Raw genomic sequence first — 19,080 nt, forward strand, 5'->3', positions numbered from 1 at the left:
TTTCAGTTTCCAGCTACCAAATCCACTTACAAAGCTTTAGTTGTCCTGCGGCTATATTAGAAGACACTTGCCCAAGGTGCCATGCAGTGGGACTGAACCCAGAACCATGTAGTTATGAAGCAAGCTTCTTACCACCCAGCCATGTGCATGTTACTGTCTCCATGCCTTGACATCACATGATGCTAACTAGTGTGACTGTCATGCATGCAGCATCCTTGATTTCCAATATTCTATGAAAAGATGTCTGGTCATCAGGAAATATTACCTATATTGCCTTACTTGGAAACAGGTGAGTGTTGGCGACAGGAAGGGAATCTGGTTGTAGAAAATCTGCATCACCAAATACTGTCTGACCCATGTGAGCATGGAAATGGGATGTTGAAAATGATGATGATGAACAAAGTTGTATTTTGTGGTCCCTTGCAATCCTCTGCAGCTGAGCATCCCTAATCTCACAAGTGTTGGTGCCACTTAAAAAGCACCTGTACTGGTGCTGTGTAAAAGCACCGAGTAAACTCTGTAAAATGGTTGGTATTGAGAAGGGCATCCATCCTTAAAAACCATGCCAAAACAGACATGGAGCCTGAATGGCCTTCACCTGGTTAGCTTCTGTCAAACTGTTCCACCCATGCCAGCATGGAAAAACAGATGTAAATGATGATGATAAAAGTGAAATATTATTGTTTAGTCTCAGGTTATTCCTGTTTGAGAACCTTATGATCAGCCATTTTGTTTTTGTATCAGATACTTAGCTATGATTATATTATCCAGTGTTTCTTCTCTGCTATAAGACAGAAAATTGTGATTTGGTGGCTGTGTGGTGAGAAGCTTGCTTCTCAACCATATGTTTCTGGGTTCAGTCCCACTGTAGCACCTTGGGCAAGTGTCTTTACTATAACCCCAGGTTGACCAGTGTCTTGTGAATGTTAGTGTCTTCTTGCTTTGACATCACATGATGTCTGGTCATAGGGAAATATTACCTTGCTTGGAAACAGGAGAGGGTTGGCAATAGGAAAAGCACCTGGCCATAGAAAATTCACCTCAACAAAATTCTGTCCAACTCATGCAGGCATGGAAAAATGGATGTTAAACTGATGATGATGATAATTTTTTTTTGGGGTGGGGTAAACTGGGAGACCATGTATAAATTTCGTCATTGACTCCGGTCAGTGATATTGTTGTTTAGCTACTGGTCAGACACGTCTCTCTAAAATTGCACCCTATCATCCGAAAAAGAAAAGTGGAAAGACACATTGGATATTGTAGTTTTAGATAGACTATTCTCCTCCAGAAAATGCCAGGATGGTCATGGCTGGAATCCATTTGAACACAGGTTAGTTTGACTTGGACTAAACAACAAAATACTTTAATTCATTTTATTTAACCGTTTAGCATTCAGGTTTATTTATTCACATTGCTTTGAATTAATCACACATTTTGTATGAGTGGGTGCTGAAAAGTTCCTGGCTTTAAAGGTATTGTGAAAGGCCTGGTTGAAGGCCCAACCTTCTGAGTTCTTTTACAGGGCTTAGAAAAACTGAAGGACTGCTGCAATAAGTGTGTGAATCTGAGAGTGGAATATGGTGAATAAAATCGTAATTAATTGATCTTTCTGTATTTTCTATTACCCACAGCACCCCACTGTAGCTTCAAAATGGTGTGTTTGTATATTGGCAGAATGATATTGTAGGGTCGGTGTGAGAGGTTGGATCTGGTCATTTTAACATAAAGCAGGTAGAATATTTGGGCTGAATATGGATGGATTAAATACCAAAGGGTTAAATAATTTTTTTGTCTTCATCTCTATCCACCTGCCACTCTCATTACACACTCTTGCAGACATACTTGAGGGGGTATACCTTGAGGCATCTTCACCACCATCTTCTCTCTCTTACCCAACTAGGATGGCTATATATATCTCCTGCAGCAAGCCACCTACTCCTCCACTCTCAGTCAACAGGTTTTGTCTTGCAAGTAACTTGGTGACCTTGTTCGTGCCAGTGCCACATAAAAAACACCTCGTGTACTCAGTAAAGTGGTTGGTGTAAGGAAGGGCATCCAGCTATAGAAACCAAACCAAAACTGAAATGCACAGGCTAAACATGGCCTGCCAACTTGTCTAGGTGGGCACAGGTCAACAATGTTAAATAACCATTGACATGAGCCGTGCTATCTCATGCCACCATGGAAAGTGGATGTAAAATGATAATGAATATATCAGCATCATCATCATCATCATCGTTTAACGTCCGCTTTCCATGCTAGCATGGGTTGGACGATTTGACTGAGGACTGGTGAAACCGGATGGCAACACCAGGCTCCAATCTAATTTGGCAGAGTTTCTACAGCTGGATGCCCTTCCTAACGCCAACCACTCAGAGAGTGTAGTGGGTGCTTTTACGTGTCACCCGCACGAAAACGGCCACGCTCGAAATGGTGTCTTTTATGTGCCACCCGCACAAGCCAGTCCAGGGGCACTGGCAACGATCTCGCTCGAAAATCCGACGGGAGCCAGTCAGGCGGTACTGGCAACGGCCACGCTCAAAATGGTGCATCTCATGTGCCACCCGCACAAGAACCAGTCCAGGGGCACTGGCAACGATCTTACTTGGCTTGCCGGGTCTTCTCACGCACAGCACATTTCCAAAGGTCTCGGTCAGTATATACATATATAAATATATAGATATGTGTGTGTGTGTGTGTGCATGTGTATATGTGTGTGTGTGTATATATATATGCATGTGTATAGTTGTGTGTGTGTGTGTGTGTATGTATGTATGTATGTATGTGTGTGTATATATATATATATATGTCAGACGGGACCTTGATGACTGCTATAAAGCAGGAAAGTATACTAGCCCTTATATATTTTATATATTTAATACTCAATAATTCATATATTCAATAAGACATTCAATACTTCATTTCATTTTACTATTTATATTATATATTCCATATTCTATATCCCACATTAATTTTATAAGAATATAAATAAAGCATAAAAAACAGACAGTTGGAACTCTTTTAAATAATATATTCCTCTATACACGATCATACAAACCCCCTTTTTTATTTTTTTATTTTTATTCATATATATATATATATATATATATACATACATATATATATATATATATCTTAGAAAGAAAGAATGAACAAGCAAAACATGTGGTATCACTTTAGAGCTTGTAATTATTAATTCTAAGAAAAACTGCATATTCCATCTCTGAATATGGAATAGTTAGATTACATGGAAATCTTTGGTCAATGACCTATGCACCATATGTACAGCGATTCTAGAAACAGCTGTAAGAGACTTTATGCATTATTTATTAATCCTTTGTTTATTCTAACTACTCTGCAATTATATTTGGATTATAAATTACATACTCTAAAGTGATACCATATGTTGTGCTTGTTCATTGTTTCTTTCTAACATCTATATATATATATATATATATATATATATATATATATATATATATAAAAATTAAAATCAAGGATAAAATCTATATAGGATTTTATCAAGTAGCTAGCATGTAAAAACCAATTAAGGTAAAAATTAATACAAAGTGTATAATTTTGTAAATTGCAATACATGTAAAAATCAGTGCATTTTGTATTATATAAAATATTGATTTCTACAACATTTGTTGTTGCGCATATATCAAAACTGGGTTGGATGCTTTGGCAAATTAAAATATCTGTGTGTCTGTTTGTTTACAGCGATATGTCTGTGTGCCTGAATATCAGTCTGCCTGTATGTCATTTTGCATACCTGTCTTGTTAAGCTGTCTGTATGAACCAGCATACACCAGTTTGCTTGTTCTCTATCTGGTCTGTTTGAAGAAATGTTAAATACCATCTGATCTGAAAGTCGAGTATTTGATTTAGCTAATAAGTGAACTAATCAACGCTGATAGTATGTACCAGTGTAAGCATGGCATACTTTGATGTTTCAATGACTGAGAGACAATAGTGTTCTTGCTGTTGACATGATGTCATGTATTTTAATGTACGAAACTGCTTTCATGATGAACTGAATTTATCATAGATTTAGTTGATACATCATGACCAGAAACTTCTTTGACCTATTGGAAAATTATGTGTTTCTATTTACGCAATGATTTAGAGAACAAGCACAGACATAACTTTGTGATTACAAAGCTCTCTTTACAGCCATGTGATTTTATGTATAGACCAATGTAGGATAGATCCTGAAGCCATGTGGTTATGAAGCTAACTTTTTGTTGTCACACAGCCACATCTGTACCTTGATGTGGTACATTCTATCTTCCATTTAATAGAATATTTGACTATCTGCTTGCTTCTCAGTCATGTATTCAATTCTACTGGAGGCATTTGATTATATTTCTGGGTATATTAGTTTATTCTCTGTTGCCTCAGTTTACCTAGCTGTCAGGTACAGGTATCCTGATCATGTGGGAATGTTACCTGTGATAGACCAGTGTCTTGTCTTAGTAGGAGGTGGAGAGTGTATGTGTGAATAATCTCATCTGCTTAACCATGGAAGTAGAGCTAAGCACTCATCCTTAAAATTCTCTCCTTTTAGGAGATATTTATATATATTTTTTATTCAGTCTTATACATTGAATTGTAGAGTATGGTGATTTTGATGATAATGATGATTGTAATATTTCTCTTTTTTCTAGGTAATGGCAAGGTAGCAGCAGCATTTAAAACCCAAAAGGGGTTATATATTCGTACAAACAGAGCTTTATCATTACCTGTTCATTTCTACCCAATAGTAGAAACCAATGTCAGGGGACATGAATCAAAAGGTAAATGAATATATATATATATATGTGTGTGTGTGTGTGTGTGTTTTGTGAATTTAATTTCTTTTAACTCATCCTTTTTTTTTCAAATTTCAGTTCCCATTCTCTAGTTTCTCATACTAGTTATGGTTTGAATCATAACCATTGCCTTTGTCACCACAATTAACATTACTAACAGTGCCTACAGAATCCCATCCACTCCAAAAACTATCCCATTCCAAAGAAAGGCATCCCCTCTGACCCAGCAAACTATTATCCTATTGCTGTCACCTTTAACATCTTTAACTCTAGTATTCAGATTACTCTGTCAAATATGTTTGTTTATTTATATTGTTTTGAATTAATCCTGCATTATCTCATAGCTCTGATATTTCAGCAATAATGACTTAGTTTTAGAATGACATTGTAAGATTGAGGTGAGAGGCTGGATCTGGCCAGTTTCAACATGAAACAGGTTAAATAGTTTGGCTGGATAAGGCCGGTTTGGATGCTAAAGGATTAAGATAAAGTAGGATGGAGAACCCCATTAAAAATACTATTTCTGTCTCATCAGTAGCCGTAATTGTGGCTTCTGAAGAACTTGTTCCTTTGGAGATCTACTCTCTTATGTCACTCACCACTGGGCTCTGTTTTAGAGGTTTGGTAAAAGCAATGTTGTTGTTTATCACATCAGCAAACTTTTGGGTATATCTGGCATGCAAATCTCCTATGAAAACTTCCCACCTATAGGTATCACTCATCCCTCATTTCTTGCATTAGCCTCTACTTTAGAGGCTTAGTGAAAGCAATGTTGTTGCTCAATACATCAGCAAACTTTTGGCCATCAAGACTTCCCACCTACAAGTGTCACTCATCTCTTGCTTTGGTAGTGTTCTCTTTGATTGTATCATCACCACATGTATTGATGCTACTGTTTCTGCTCCATTTTCATGTAGTTTATTTGAAGGCCTATGGCTGAACAATATATGCCCAAATCTGTCAGCATGGTTTGTGGCTTTTGATGATGAGTATGATATCTTTGAATCGGAGGTGTGTTGGTAGCTTACCATTGATGTTCACACCACCTCTTTAGTCAGTGTCCCTGATGACCATTTCTAGGCATCTGATGAAAAACTTTGGTGAGATGGTATCTCCTTGTTTGACCAATGTAGCTCTGCTATCATCATCAGGAAGCATTCTCAAGTGGAACTCGTACAGATGGCAGTAGCAAAGCTGTATCAGTGGTGCATCCAGAGTTGGTGCATTCTCGAGCAGTTTGGTAATTTGTATCTCCTTTCTAGGGATGCACTAAGCTAAAATAGTCTTATTTGCTACCAAAATATATTCTATTTGAACTATCGCCATCACTTGCAGTTGTGTATGACTTGGTAGCATGTACTATGCTTTCTCTAATTATTTTAGGTATCTTGTAGTTAAGAGCTAACATGGACACTCTTTTGGTCTTCTCATTCTTGATCCAACAGAATATCCAATAGATGACAGCCAAAGGGAGAAATGACTGCATCCTAGTACTGAGTTGGTACTTTATTTATCAACCCCAACAAGAAGATGAATGTTAATTTTGACTGTGGTTGGATTAAGAAGAATAAATATTTCAGTACCTTTTATATAATGTTCTCTCAATTCTACTTCCAAGAGTATTATAAGCAATTTCTTTTAAGGTATAAATAAGCTACCAGGTAGCTGAATCTTTGAATTGTTTCAAATTTCTTACCATAGACATTGATATTTTTCATGCATTGCTGATGCTTCAGGGATGGCCAAGAGTTGGGCAAGATATTTCCTTTTATTTAGATACTATATCTTATCTGATATAAACGAAATTGTTACAAACACACATATGGACGCACATACTTACATATAAGCACGAACACATAAGTGCGTGCACACATATGAGCGTGCACACATACGAGCTTGCACACACTCACATGCTCATACCGAACAGTTTCAAAACTACGCCAAATCATACATTCAAAATAAATGGAAGTGGAGAGACAAGTTACTGAAGAGATTGCAAGAGTGCAATGAAATGATTTAACAAAAAACTATATACTGTTTATAAATTAATAAAGGACTGAACCAGTGCATGTGTTTATTACCGGCATAATGCCTCTCCCAAGGTTTAATTGTAGAAACTATATACTTTCTGTTAACTTCCTAAAAAGATCATTATGCCATTAACAAGCTATTTTATCATGTCTTTTTTTCTTTTTCCCACTTGGACAGAAGCCCATGTGCTTGACATCAAAGCTGGCCTGGCTTACCAGATTCAATCATTCAAGAAGGTATGTTCATTATGTCTTTTTTTCCCTTGTTAATTGTTTCTTTACTATATCTCTTTCCTCTCCTATCTCTACCTTTTCTATTGATCCTATTATGGCCTTTGCTCTTTGTATCTGGCTAGGCTCATGCATTACTTACTCTGGCCTTCTTGATCCTCTCATCTCTCCTATTTTGTCCAGCCCTCCCTTCAGGCCCTGCAGAAATCATTAGACCTGATCCTTCCTTCCCAAAATATTGACTTTCTGGGATTCCTTCACTGCTCATTTCTTTCTCAGTAGATGATGACTTAGAGAAGTTCAAGAGGTACACTAATGGTATCAATCTCGCTGGTTTATGAGGGCTTGCAAAGGTCCTGTAAATAAAAAAAGGTCCAGAAAAGGAGGCACTGTCTATTATCTTTTGTAAATCCTCTCAGACAGATGGGATTTTATCTGATGCTCATTTTGAAAATTTAGGTTTGCAAAGGAAAAATGAGCAAGGAGGAAACTGGAAGTTTGGTCTATATATTTGCAATACAGTGGACTCGGCTAAGAACACCCAAGAACCAGAAGATTATTAAACTAGATTGCACATTAGCCCCTCCCCCCTCCCCCCAACCAATCTCTCTCACCTGCATAGTGATAGTAATCATAGGTGGAATTCTTTGGCCTGATCAAGACCAACTTTGGAAGGATGAATGGGTTTAGTTGCTAAGACTGAACTCATTCATCTATTCAAAGTCAAGTGTTTTTTTTAATAAGGGAAATGTTGTTTTTCACTAGTCAAAAAAAAAAATCCCCCAAAATGAAACAAAACAGAGTGGTTGGCATTAGGAAGGGCATCCAGCTGTAGAAACTCTGCCAAATTTAGATTGGAGCCTGGTGTTGCCATCCGGTTTCACCAGTCCTCAGTTAAATCGTCCAACCCATGCCAGCATGGAAAGCGGACGTTAAACGATGATGATATTGGTTAAGATATATAAAGCAACTACAATTTGGTATCTTTTCTTCCTTGAGCCTTCCACTTCCGATGGAATTGTCTGGACACTGTTGTGACACACTGAGTCTTCTCTTTCGGTTTGGCAAAACCCATCTCACTTCAGCTTTGACTACTCTCTCATTCTAATCACTTTATTTCTATCATCATACTCTAGTTCCCCTTATTTCCTTATCCTGGCCTTCTGTCATCATCCTATCTGCTATTTACTCTCTTAGTCATGTCACATTGAGTGAATGAGTGTCATAAGAGTAATTAGGACTGTTGTTTTTCATGACTGAAAGGCAGCATAATTAGTGCTGGTGCCATGCTATGATAAAATGCCCCAGTACACTATATGAAATGATTGGCAAACGAGCAGGGACAATGTGGGTTTAGGAGGAACTTTAGTAGTGTTCTCAAGGATAAGACAACCTCTTTGTGGTTGGTAACCATGATCAAATGCACCTGTTGCACTCTAACAGGTTTGAGTTAGGAAAGACCTCTTACTATAAAAACTAAACCAAAAAACAAGTTATCAAGTGAGACTTGTATGGTATGAGAATGATGATTGCAGAAACAAATAAACTATTTGTTTTTGATGTTTATCATTTGGAGAATTTCAGTTAGAAAAAAATTAAAAATATAAATGTTGAAGAGAAATGTTAAAAAAAGTTTTCTCTCCATTGTGCTTTGGGAATAAATTTATTCTTGCTATTAATGTTGGAAATAGAAATATCTGACTTCACAACCAGCATATAGTTGTAGGCAAAACAGGTTTTATAGTTAGAATGTAAAAACATTGCAAGTGAGAGGTGCCAAATGTTACAAGCAACCATCCTGTTGTGAAAGCGTAACTATGGGAACACTCCAAAATACAAAGATGATGATGATGATGGCAGTCGGTGTCTGTAAAAATCAATTTGCAAATACAAGTTTTTATGCATTAGTAGTGATAGGGACATGAATTCTAACATTCCAGGTATGGTCTGTTCTCTGTCTTTTAACTCAAAGATTTCAGCTCCTTTATATTGAAATCTAATTTCTTTACAATACTACTTAATTGTTGTCATTGTTTAAAATGTCATTAATTCATATATTGTGTGTTACATAATTTTTACTCCTCTAAAATTATATACTTCTGTCTGTTCAAAGGAAAGTGAATGTGTATCTGTTGGATCACAGCTTTATGCCCACAGATCCCGTCCTTCAGTCCTTGTCCAGGACATCAGGATTCATAACCAATCTGTGAGTTTTATCTTTTTTAAAGTCTTAAATAATTTTATTCTTGTTCCAGCATTGTAGTTAGCCTTACTTGAGTATATGTGTGGCACAGGGACAGCAGATATTTATGAAGCCTATTACATATGTACCATGTGTGTTTTCGTTTTTAAAATGGTAGGAAATTAATTCTACTTAAGAATATATATATTTATTTGTTTGAAGATAAATTTTGGATTATAATCATTGGAGAGAATATATTGGTCTGGCAAATGGAAGAATTGCAATTTAGTCTCATTCCATTTTGATCCTGTAAAAACTGTTTATAATTCCTTTGGTAGGCGGTGTGTGTATGTATGCATATATGGAAGTAGGGGGTGGCACTGAAAAGTTCCTGGCTTTAAGGGTATCGTGGAAGGCCTGGTTGGAGGTCTAACCTTCCTAGTTCTTTTGCAGGGCTTAGAAAAACTGAAGGACTGAAGGACTACTGCAATAAATGTGTGAATCTGAGAGGGGAATATGTTGAATAAAATCGTAATTAACTGATCCTCCTGTATTTTCTTTTACCCAAGAACTTTTCAGCACCCTCCTCATATGTATTCTTTTTTAATCTTTTTTGAGTAAGGTGAGAAGGCAATGTTCATGACTCTTTACAGTCTCTATGACTTGTGGTAGGGAGGGAGAAAGTTATCTTCAAACTGAAGCCCTGTCTTGAATGACTGCTGCAGAGGGGAATCTGTCATAGATGCACAAAGTGTTGAGTAGTGTTATATTTGGTGTCCTTTTCTGTCTTAAAGATGGTAGGGTGTGATTTGAATGATATTTAGCTACTATTTCTAACAAGCAAAGTATCCATGTAGAGGCTCCCTCTATTCTTGTTCTTCTTGGCAAAGTAAGTGCCAAGGAATAAATAGTGTGAATGTTGTAATCTAATGCTTTGAAGAGGCTTTATGTCTGTGTGAGATGCATTGATCTTGTCACTGTTAGCTTTGCTCTTACTATTAATAAAATAAGCATCAGGATCAAGTTACCACTGCTGCTATCAACAGCTTCATTCAACATGATTGTTATATATATGTGTGTGTGCATGTGTCTTTGTGTCTGTTGTCCCCCCACTTGACAACCGGTGTTGGTGTGTTTACATCCCTGTAACTTAGCAGTTTGGCAAAAGACACTGATAGAGTAAGTACCAGGCTTTAAAAAAGAATGAAAGTACTGGGGTCGATTCATTGGATTAAAAGTCCTTCAAGGCAGTGCCCCAGCATGGCCACAGTCTAATGATTGAAATAAATAAAAGATAAAAGACAAAAATATAATTTTATTGCTTTGATATTGTTCAGAGATTTACAATGGCTTTGGTGTCCTTGTTGGTTGCCAGTCGAGACACTTGCAATCTGTTGTTTCAATTTAATAATTTCTCTTCAAACAGCCTATTCCAGTTGTATTGGAGTTACATAGACCTACAGCACAAGACTGTAAGTGGTCAGCAATGAACTATGCTAGGTAAGTAATGGCTGTTAGCTTTCTTTAATCTTTGTTAGCTCTGCTTGTACAAATATCAATGACACATTTGAAATCACTTTTTCATTTATTTATTAGACATCAGATATATTTTTTATTTAGTAGTTGTAATTTAGTACTGGTTAACTGCCTATCTCTGTAAGCTTTTGATGATTAGGCAATCAATACATGTTTAATTAAAGACAACTTTTGTTTGGTTTTAATTGTTATTAAAAATATGTGTGTATGCACATACAAGTACCAGTTGCTTTTGGATTAATAGACAGGTTGGCAATAACGGGCAAGATGTTGATTTGTGCAGCTTGAAAATCAGTGGGAGCTATATTGTTTCAATTCTTTAGCTGCCAGTTTATTAGCTTTCATTGACCCAGCTGTTGAGCATTAAACAAAAATGAAACTGTTGTATTGTCCAGTTCAAATTAGTTACAAGTTATCACTTTTTCTCTGAAATTTATAATAGGACAATAACTGGATATTTATAAAGATGTGCAACCAATTTGTGATTGCTTCAATATCCTGTTCTTTTATTTGTTGCAATTTAAGTTAATGACATTTAAAATATGTTCATGTGGATTCTGCAAGTTACAGTGCAGACATCCTATGTAGGAGAGTATTAACCCTGAACAAAAAGCAATACAGGGTAGTGTAATCTCTTTAGTCTTGCTATAGACAGCCTCTGTAGTGGAACTGATAGCATGATAAGCAGTGGCCAGTCCACAGAGTAAATTGGGGATTGATGATGAGAATAACATCCAGTTTTATATGCTGTCAAAAATCCTGGCATCCACAATAGAATTGAAGGGTATGTTTCTTTTTTTTTTCTCTGTTGCTGTGTGTGCTGGATGGCAAAAGACTGCAGCATGTGAGATGTTGTCAGACCTGCCCAACTCATGTCAGCAAAGGAAAATGGATGTGAAATGATAATGATTAACATCATCTAGTATTGTTTCTGTTACTTGAATTCCTCAAAAATCAATGTCACTGTCAGAATATATAAAATCAACCTTCTTGGGTAATTTGAAATCAATATGAAATTTTTGTAAATAGTTTTAATTTTTTCACTTTTATATATATATATTTTTTTAGCTATAATCTTTGTCAAATATATTTTACTATTCCTGCATGGAGGAAGACGTGTGTGTGTGTGTATACTAGCCTAAGAGTTTTCAGGTTCCACTTTTCCTTCGCAGTTGAGTGATTATTGGTTAGAAGAGCATCTAACCACAAAGGCAATTGCTCCAACAAGAATCAAAATTTCAGACTGCTTGAAAAAGTTGATATAAAAAACTGTAATATGAATGGTATTAACCCTTTCATTAGCATGTTTCTGTTGATATACAACACTTTTGTTTCAATTAATTTTCAAAATAATGAATTTAGTAAAATAATATTTTCTTTATTATGCTGGTGTTTGGAATATAAATCAACATGAAATTTTGAGGGGAAAGTTTTAATTTAGTTCACATTAAACCAGGTTGTTTGTATCATAGGACCAAGGGCGGTGTCAGGCAGGTTGGTATCAAAAGGGTCAAATAATGACAGGAATAAGTTGAGTCATTTTTGAACTTTAGGAATCTATTGACAGGTACTTGACTCCCTTTTTTTTCCTGTAGCATTGTGTGGATTAGACAAACCTTCCTCTGGATAGGTTGTGAGTTGATCAAAGGTAGCTGTCTCAGTTCTGTTATCAGGGTCTACCTTTCTAATCCCTACAGTGTCAGCTCTGTTGATGGTGTACAATTCCAATATGCAAACTGTGTAGTTGCCATTCCGAACTCAGAGTTGGTTGTGGTTGTTGGCCTGGCTGTTGTTAAGATACCTCCATCTATTCTTATCAAATCTATGAGGTAAGTAACCATACCTGATCAACTTGGTAGTGAACTCCTGTGCTTTTCTTTTATTTCTTCATCTTTTCTTTTTCGTTTTTCTTTTTTTAATTTTCTTCATTTTTATCTCTCTTTTCAGTTTTTTCTTTATTTTTACTTTTCCTTTTTGTGTTTTTGTGTCTCTTTCTTTCTCCTGTTCTTTCTCTTTTTACAATTTCTTTCTCTTTATTTCTTTTCTATTTCTTTTCCTTTCCTTTATTTTCTTATTCTTCATTTTTTTTTTCTCTTTTACTTCAACTTTTGTGTCACCTTTTCTCCTTTCTTGTTTCCCCCTTTTTGTCCATTTTCTTTTCTACCTTCATCCTCTTTGCTTATCTAATCCACCTCTTGACTCTTTGTCTTGGAATTGTTTGCTTATATTTCCCTTCCTTTAATTTGTTCTTAAAAACTGAAAGAATATATTTGAAGTAGTTGTATGGTTGTGTCTCAGATTCCTTCACTGCAAGAAAGAGTTATTGTCATATATGTTTGAAGGATAACTTTAGCTATTGTTTGTGCATCAAATAGAAATACTGGTTAATGTTGCTTCAATCACTTTTATTACATAATAATTTTTAATTTTAAAGGGAGATGTAATCGACTAGTCCTCTCCTCCGAAATTTCAGGCCTTGTGCCTATTTTAGAAAGGATTATTATTATTATTATTATTATTATTATTATTAATAATAATAAGGTAGCAAGATGGCAGAATTGTTAGCATGCCGGACGAAATGTTTAGCGGTATTTTGTCTGCCGCTATGTTCTGAGTTCAAATTCTGCCGAGGTCAACCTTGCATTTCATCCTTTTGAAGGTTGATAAATTAAGTACCAGTGAAACACAGGGGTCGATGTAATCAGCTAGTCCCTTCTCCCAAAATTTTGGGCCTTGTGCCTATAGTAGAAACAAATTATTATTATTATTAATATCTTTTTTTGGTTTTCTTTTGTTATTTTGTCCAGCACCATAAAACTGCACATTGTGACAGTCACTCACTACTCCTTACCTGTGCAGCCACAGCATGTGAAAGGTCTGAAGGAGGAGCTTTCTTCTAAAGTTATTTCTGTAAGTATAAAGGGTTTTTTTTTTGCTACTGCTATTGTGTAAACTGATGAACCCTCTTGAGCAATTCTATTGGCATCAAGGTAACCACTTCAATACTGGAGAGAAACTTTTGTGTCTGGCATTTCAGCTAACCCATATTCCTGTCTTATTATTTAGGATGAAGAATATGGTGAGCTAGTGGAATTAACATGCCGGACAAAATGCTGAGTAGCAATTCCTTTGGTTTTACATTATCAGTTCAGATATTGCCAAAGTTGACTTTATCTTTCTTCCTTTTGGGGTCGATAAAAATAAGTACCTGTTGAGCACTTGGGTCGATGTAATGGACTAAACCCCTCCCCCTAAAATTGCTGGTCTTGTGCCAAAAATTGGAAACCATTATTTAGTATCAAGAAGTGCTTAAGCTTATAGCTTTCTTTCAAGCTCTTCTTGACTGGTGAAGTTGATGTGGTTGAAGTTCAGTTTGAGCATATGATCAATGTCTGGAGGGACACTGTGGGCAGAGAGGAAGTTTGTGGGCTTGTGATGAAAAATTTTATTAAAAAAAGAAAGTGTTTAATGTGAAATTTGGTGTGGTGGGACATAACAAGACAAGGGAATAAGAGATGAAGGTAACTGGTGGTACATAACTTACTAGTACATAAGAGCAGGAATAGTTGTAAAAGAGACCGAAGGAGGATATGTTGATGAATGAAGGATTGCCAGTCAGGTATTGTTGTACTCTAGTGGTTTGGTTAGCTGGTAGTTGGGTGTAGTGTGGCATTTAATACAGAACACCGTGTTTCCAGTGTTGTAATTAGGCATTAGTGGTTTGGCCATGTCTGCAGGATGAGTACCGGAAGACTATCATACCAGATTTTGTGCTAACGGTAACCTACACGCTGGAGAATCCAATGCAGTGTACCAAAGAAGACATGAGTACAACAAATTGAAGAAGACCTGAAGTTGCAGCGCCTCGACTTCAAGTATGCTAATGCCAGCCCCATGGATTGGCGAACATGGAAAAACATTATTCATCACCAGAGTTTGTCATCCTGTGGCACCAACAACAGTGTATTGGTTGAGGGGACAGCCTCCTGCTCTGGTCGCCAGCTAGGGATTAAAGAAGAAGAAGAAGAAGAAGAAGGAGTTAAAGCATATGGTGTCCAGACAATTTTTGTTGTCCAGGTTGTTTGTATAAGACTAAAAGTTCTGAGGGAGACCAGGTTAAGGTAGATTTAAGTGAAGCATGTTTCCTTCCATTCCTCTGCAATTCATTGCAAGAAATTAATAACCAGTTTGTTGTTAAATCCTTGCAATGTTGGTACATTTTCACTGATTAGTGATCAATTTTATTCAGAAAGAAAAACATGGACTTTGGATGTTGGGTCTTACAGAAGCAATGACGAGTGATCAAGACCTTTGACAATTTACTGTGCTTAAGAAGACTCATCAAGTCATGTGAAATCATAGTTGTGGCCAGTGCTGGTGACATGTAGAAGGCACTCACTACACTCTTGGAGCATTTGGTGTTAGGAAGGGCATCCATCTGTAGAAACCAAGATAAATTAGACTGGAGCCTGGTGCAGCTCTCTGGCTTACTAGTTCCAGTCAAACCATCTAACCTATGTTAGTATGGAAAACATGATGATTGATGATGATGAACTTGGTGAATTGTTAGAGTAATAATGATGGCAGTGGCAGAATTGTTAGTGTTGGATGGGTGTTTGTTCCAACTCTCAGTGTTTTGAGTACTTGGGTGCTGGACTTTGTTTATTGTCAGGTTATGACCCCTACCTAGGCATTAGGTCAAGTCTGTTGCAAGCAGTTGAGATACTCGAGATTGTAGTGGTGGCTAGCAGAGTCAGAAAGATTGCTCTTGTTGGGGATGGTACACATTTTTATTGTCTTGAGATAGAGGTTGGTATAGATTCCTAAAGCTAACCCTTGTGTGCACTTCATGCACACACACGCACGCATGCACGCACGCACACACACACACACATTTATAAATATAAACATGTACACACAGAACTTATCTGGAAATCTCTGCTGCAAGTTTCAAACTGTTGTGTGGATCTCATCAGAGTAGTCCGTAACTATTCATGCTCGAGAGCAACTGTTGTGGACTAACATAATGAGGGCCAAACTGTGTGTTGATTTGAAACTTACAACAGTGATGTCCAGCTAAACATTAATACTGTCCTATCCTTCCATCCATCCTCTCTGCCCATTATTCCAGAGAGGGTTGTGGAGGCAAAGTCCTCAGGCATTTCCTCCATAGAAGCGACCATATTATTCTATTATTCCTCTAATATTCCTCTATTAGAGGTGACCATAATTTGACTTTCTGGCTGTATTCTCATGTATGACCAAGTGAAATTATGGTTCTTATCCAACCATCCTGTTTTTGGTCTACTCTTAAGTCTCCTGCTGGTTGGCTTGGCTTGAAAAATCCATCTTTTGATTCTTTCCTGTGACATTATAATAACATGTCGGTAGTCCTGGAGCTGTGACTTCTCAGTGCATAGAAATAATGTCAATATGAAAGAGTTAATATTGTAATTATGTAAATTATCTCAATATGCTGTGTATTAAGTACTCTCTGTTTTGACTTTGTAACTTGTTTGTTGATCATTAGGTGTATACATACGTTCCATTGAATTGAATTTGTATTCTATTTAGGAAATGCGAGAAATCCTTCACATTGATGAAAAGAAACTACGTCAAGAACACACACTTGTATGGAGTAAGGTAAGAATGTGTTTTAAACAACTAAACGAATCATTAAATTATAAACCTTCTTTTGTGCTCTACTACTACTACTACTACTACTACTACTACTACTGAGTGGTACCTTAATTGCTGTGTTAAGATATTTACTCCCGAATGGCATAGTTTAGGGTTCATTCCCACTGCATGGCAATGTCAGTTGGTGTCTTAAACTACAGTTGCGGGCTGTCCAATACCTTGTGAATGATTGTTAGACAAAAACTGTATTGGTGACCTCTACTAGTGTTGATGCCGTGAACTGGTTGGTGTTAGGAAGGACATTCGGCCAAAGAGACCCTGTCAAAGCAGATGTTGGAGCTTGTTGGCACCTGCCAAACTGTCCAACCAATGCCAGCTTGGAAAATGAATGTTAAATGGTTATAATTTTATTTGTGTTTGTGTCCTCTCTTTGACTTTTAACTGTTTACAGTCTTCTGTGAAGAAATTATCTAGCCATTGAGTTCTTTGTTGTTTAAAAGACTAAGGAAACTGTTACCGTGCTTGGAAACGAGTGAAGTTTGGTGATAAGAAGAACATCCAACTGTAAAAAAGAAAGGGCTTTAGCAAAATTTTGTCTGACCTGTGCTACTGCTAGAAAATGCACATTAAAATGATGATAATGATAATTTTTAATACACTATGTGAACAGTTCTTGGTTACTTCAACTAGTTTTGTATTGTTCATAAATTTCAATAAGTTTGTATGCTGTGTAGAGATGAAAATCTTGATATTTCAAGGACAGCTCTTTGTTGGAGAAAGAAAATTCATAAACTTGACCAAAGATTAAAGATGTAAACTATCACTGGCTTCTTTAACCTCTATGTTTTTTGTTTAATTTTATATCAGTAGAAGTTCTCAACAGTGCTTTGGTATTGTATCAAAGTAATGTTAGACAATAGGTTTGATTCAGGATAATTTTGCTGCTATTTCTAGCAGGTCATGCTTCACATGAAAATCTCCTTTGTTGGCTTATATGTATTTGTATATAATAGGTCCTCAGCACTTGGTGGAGCTGAAAGAGATTTTAAACCTGACAGAACTTGTCCTTCTCCATATCTGATCACCATTCATTCCTTTGAGAGGGAGAAGAAAAAAAAAATTAGTGCCAGTACTTGAATGATACCTTACTTATCACCCCCTGAAGGATGAAAGGGCAAAGCTGACCCTGGTGAGATATGAACTCAGAATGCAGAGATCCAGAATGAATATAGCAAGGCATTCTATCCTATGTTTTAACTATCAGCGTTTGAATACAACATCTACAAAAAGACACCTCTTTTAATTTCCTCAACTAAAAAGATAGTAACCACCATCTTAGATTAATACCAAACATTGATTTTTTTCCAGCACATCATCATCATCATCATCATCAGTTGATGTCCATGTTCCATGCTAGCATGGGTTGGATAGTTCAGTATGAATGAAGCCAGTTGTGTGACTTTAAAATTTTTTTTTGTGGTTGAAATTTTTGAAATTTACAATATTTTTGTTCTTACTTTTATTGTGGTTTTATTTATTTCTTATCACCTTTGTAATAAAACTAATATGTGTTTTTAGACATATGGTTTAAAAGGTATATCTTTATAATATATTCTAACATATTTTACTGTCTTTCAGTTATGGGAAAGTGGTATCAGTATAAGTCACTCTAAAGCAGCTAATGCACTCAACGGTCACAAAATTAATGCTACTATGTACTATGTCCTCAGCAATGTTCTTTCACCCATGCATGACTTCAGTACTTCTGATGAAAGTCGAAATGAAGTCCTCAGCATCCTCCATTATCCTGATCGCTGCTATAGTGGGCATTCAACCCTGTAAGTATATCAACACAGCATTTACTTTGTAAATATAGTAACCCTTTAGCATTTAAACCAGCCACATCCAGCCCAAATATTCTACCTGCTTTCTGTTCAAAATGGCTAGAATTGGCCTTTTATGACCACCCTACAATGTCATCCTAAAAATAGATATTCACATCATCAACTTCTTGAAGCTGTGAGATAATGCATGATAAATTCAGAACTATGAAGAAAAAAGCTATACATGTGACAGCAAAATCTGAATGCTGAAGGGTTAGATACAAGTGGCTTGAGTACCTGATGTTTTTTTAAATGTCTATATATACCATATATGGACTAGTGTTACTATAATTATTGTTGTTTATGAACTGTAGTGCATTTCTACATTTGAAGAAACGTAACCCCTGTCATTTGGTGAAAATCAGAGTGTTTTAGCACCTGTTATGGATGGTAAATACATATGAATGCAAGAGATAAGGTCCACCGTGCTAAGGTGTTGAATGAATTGTCAAATAGTCTTACTGCACTTTTGTTGTTCATAAAATGCAGCTATAAAAATGTGCTGCAAACGTAAGCAAATATTGAAATTTGTAAAAATAAGATCATCTCACTCAGTTGATTTAAACTGAAAAATAAAAGGGAAAAATATATCTTTTATTATCTTAATCATTTCTGCCTCCTCTTCTGCTTCATCATTATCATGTCCATTTTCAAGATTATTTTCTTTGTTAATCTGCTATTATTCAATGTCTGTTCCATCCTCTTCTCATCTTTGTTAGTATAAATTTGTCAGCCTTATTCTGCCATTTACTTTTGCCATA

General features: G+C 36.3%; 1 protein-coding gene across 2 annotated transcripts in view; it reads left to right on the forward strand.

The window, feature by feature from the left end:
- The window catches only part of LOC106878811 (uncharacterized protein KIAA2013 homolog), an 87,286-nt gene that overhangs the window by 56,749 nt on the left and 11,457 nt on the right, over positions 1 to 19,080 (forward strand). For both annotated transcript variants that reach the window (XM_014928153.3, XM_014928152.3), the window contains exons 4-11: positions 4,674 to 4,802; positions 7,026 to 7,084; positions 9,192 to 9,284; positions 10,687 to 10,760; positions 12,494 to 12,625; positions 13,604 to 13,706; positions 16,371 to 16,439; positions 18,075 to 18,274. In XM_014928153.3, the coding sequence (XP_014783639.1) occupies positions 4,674 to 4,802; positions 7,026 to 7,084; positions 9,192 to 9,284; positions 10,687 to 10,760; positions 12,494 to 12,625; positions 13,604 to 13,706; positions 16,371 to 16,439; positions 18,075 to 18,274 (859 nt within the window). The remainder of the gene's footprint in view (positions 1 to 4,673; positions 4,803 to 7,025; positions 7,085 to 9,191; positions 9,285 to 10,686; positions 10,761 to 12,493; positions 12,626 to 13,603; positions 13,707 to 16,370; positions 16,440 to 18,074; positions 18,275 to 19,080) is intronic.

Source organism: Octopus bimaculoides, chromosome 5, assembly GCF_046866305.1.
Source record: "Octopus bimaculoides isolate indiv1 chromosome 5, ASM4686630v1, whole genome shotgun sequence".
NCBI classification, from domain to species: domain Eukaryota; kingdom Metazoa; phylum Mollusca; class Cephalopoda; order Octopoda; family Octopodidae; genus Octopus; species Octopus bimaculoides.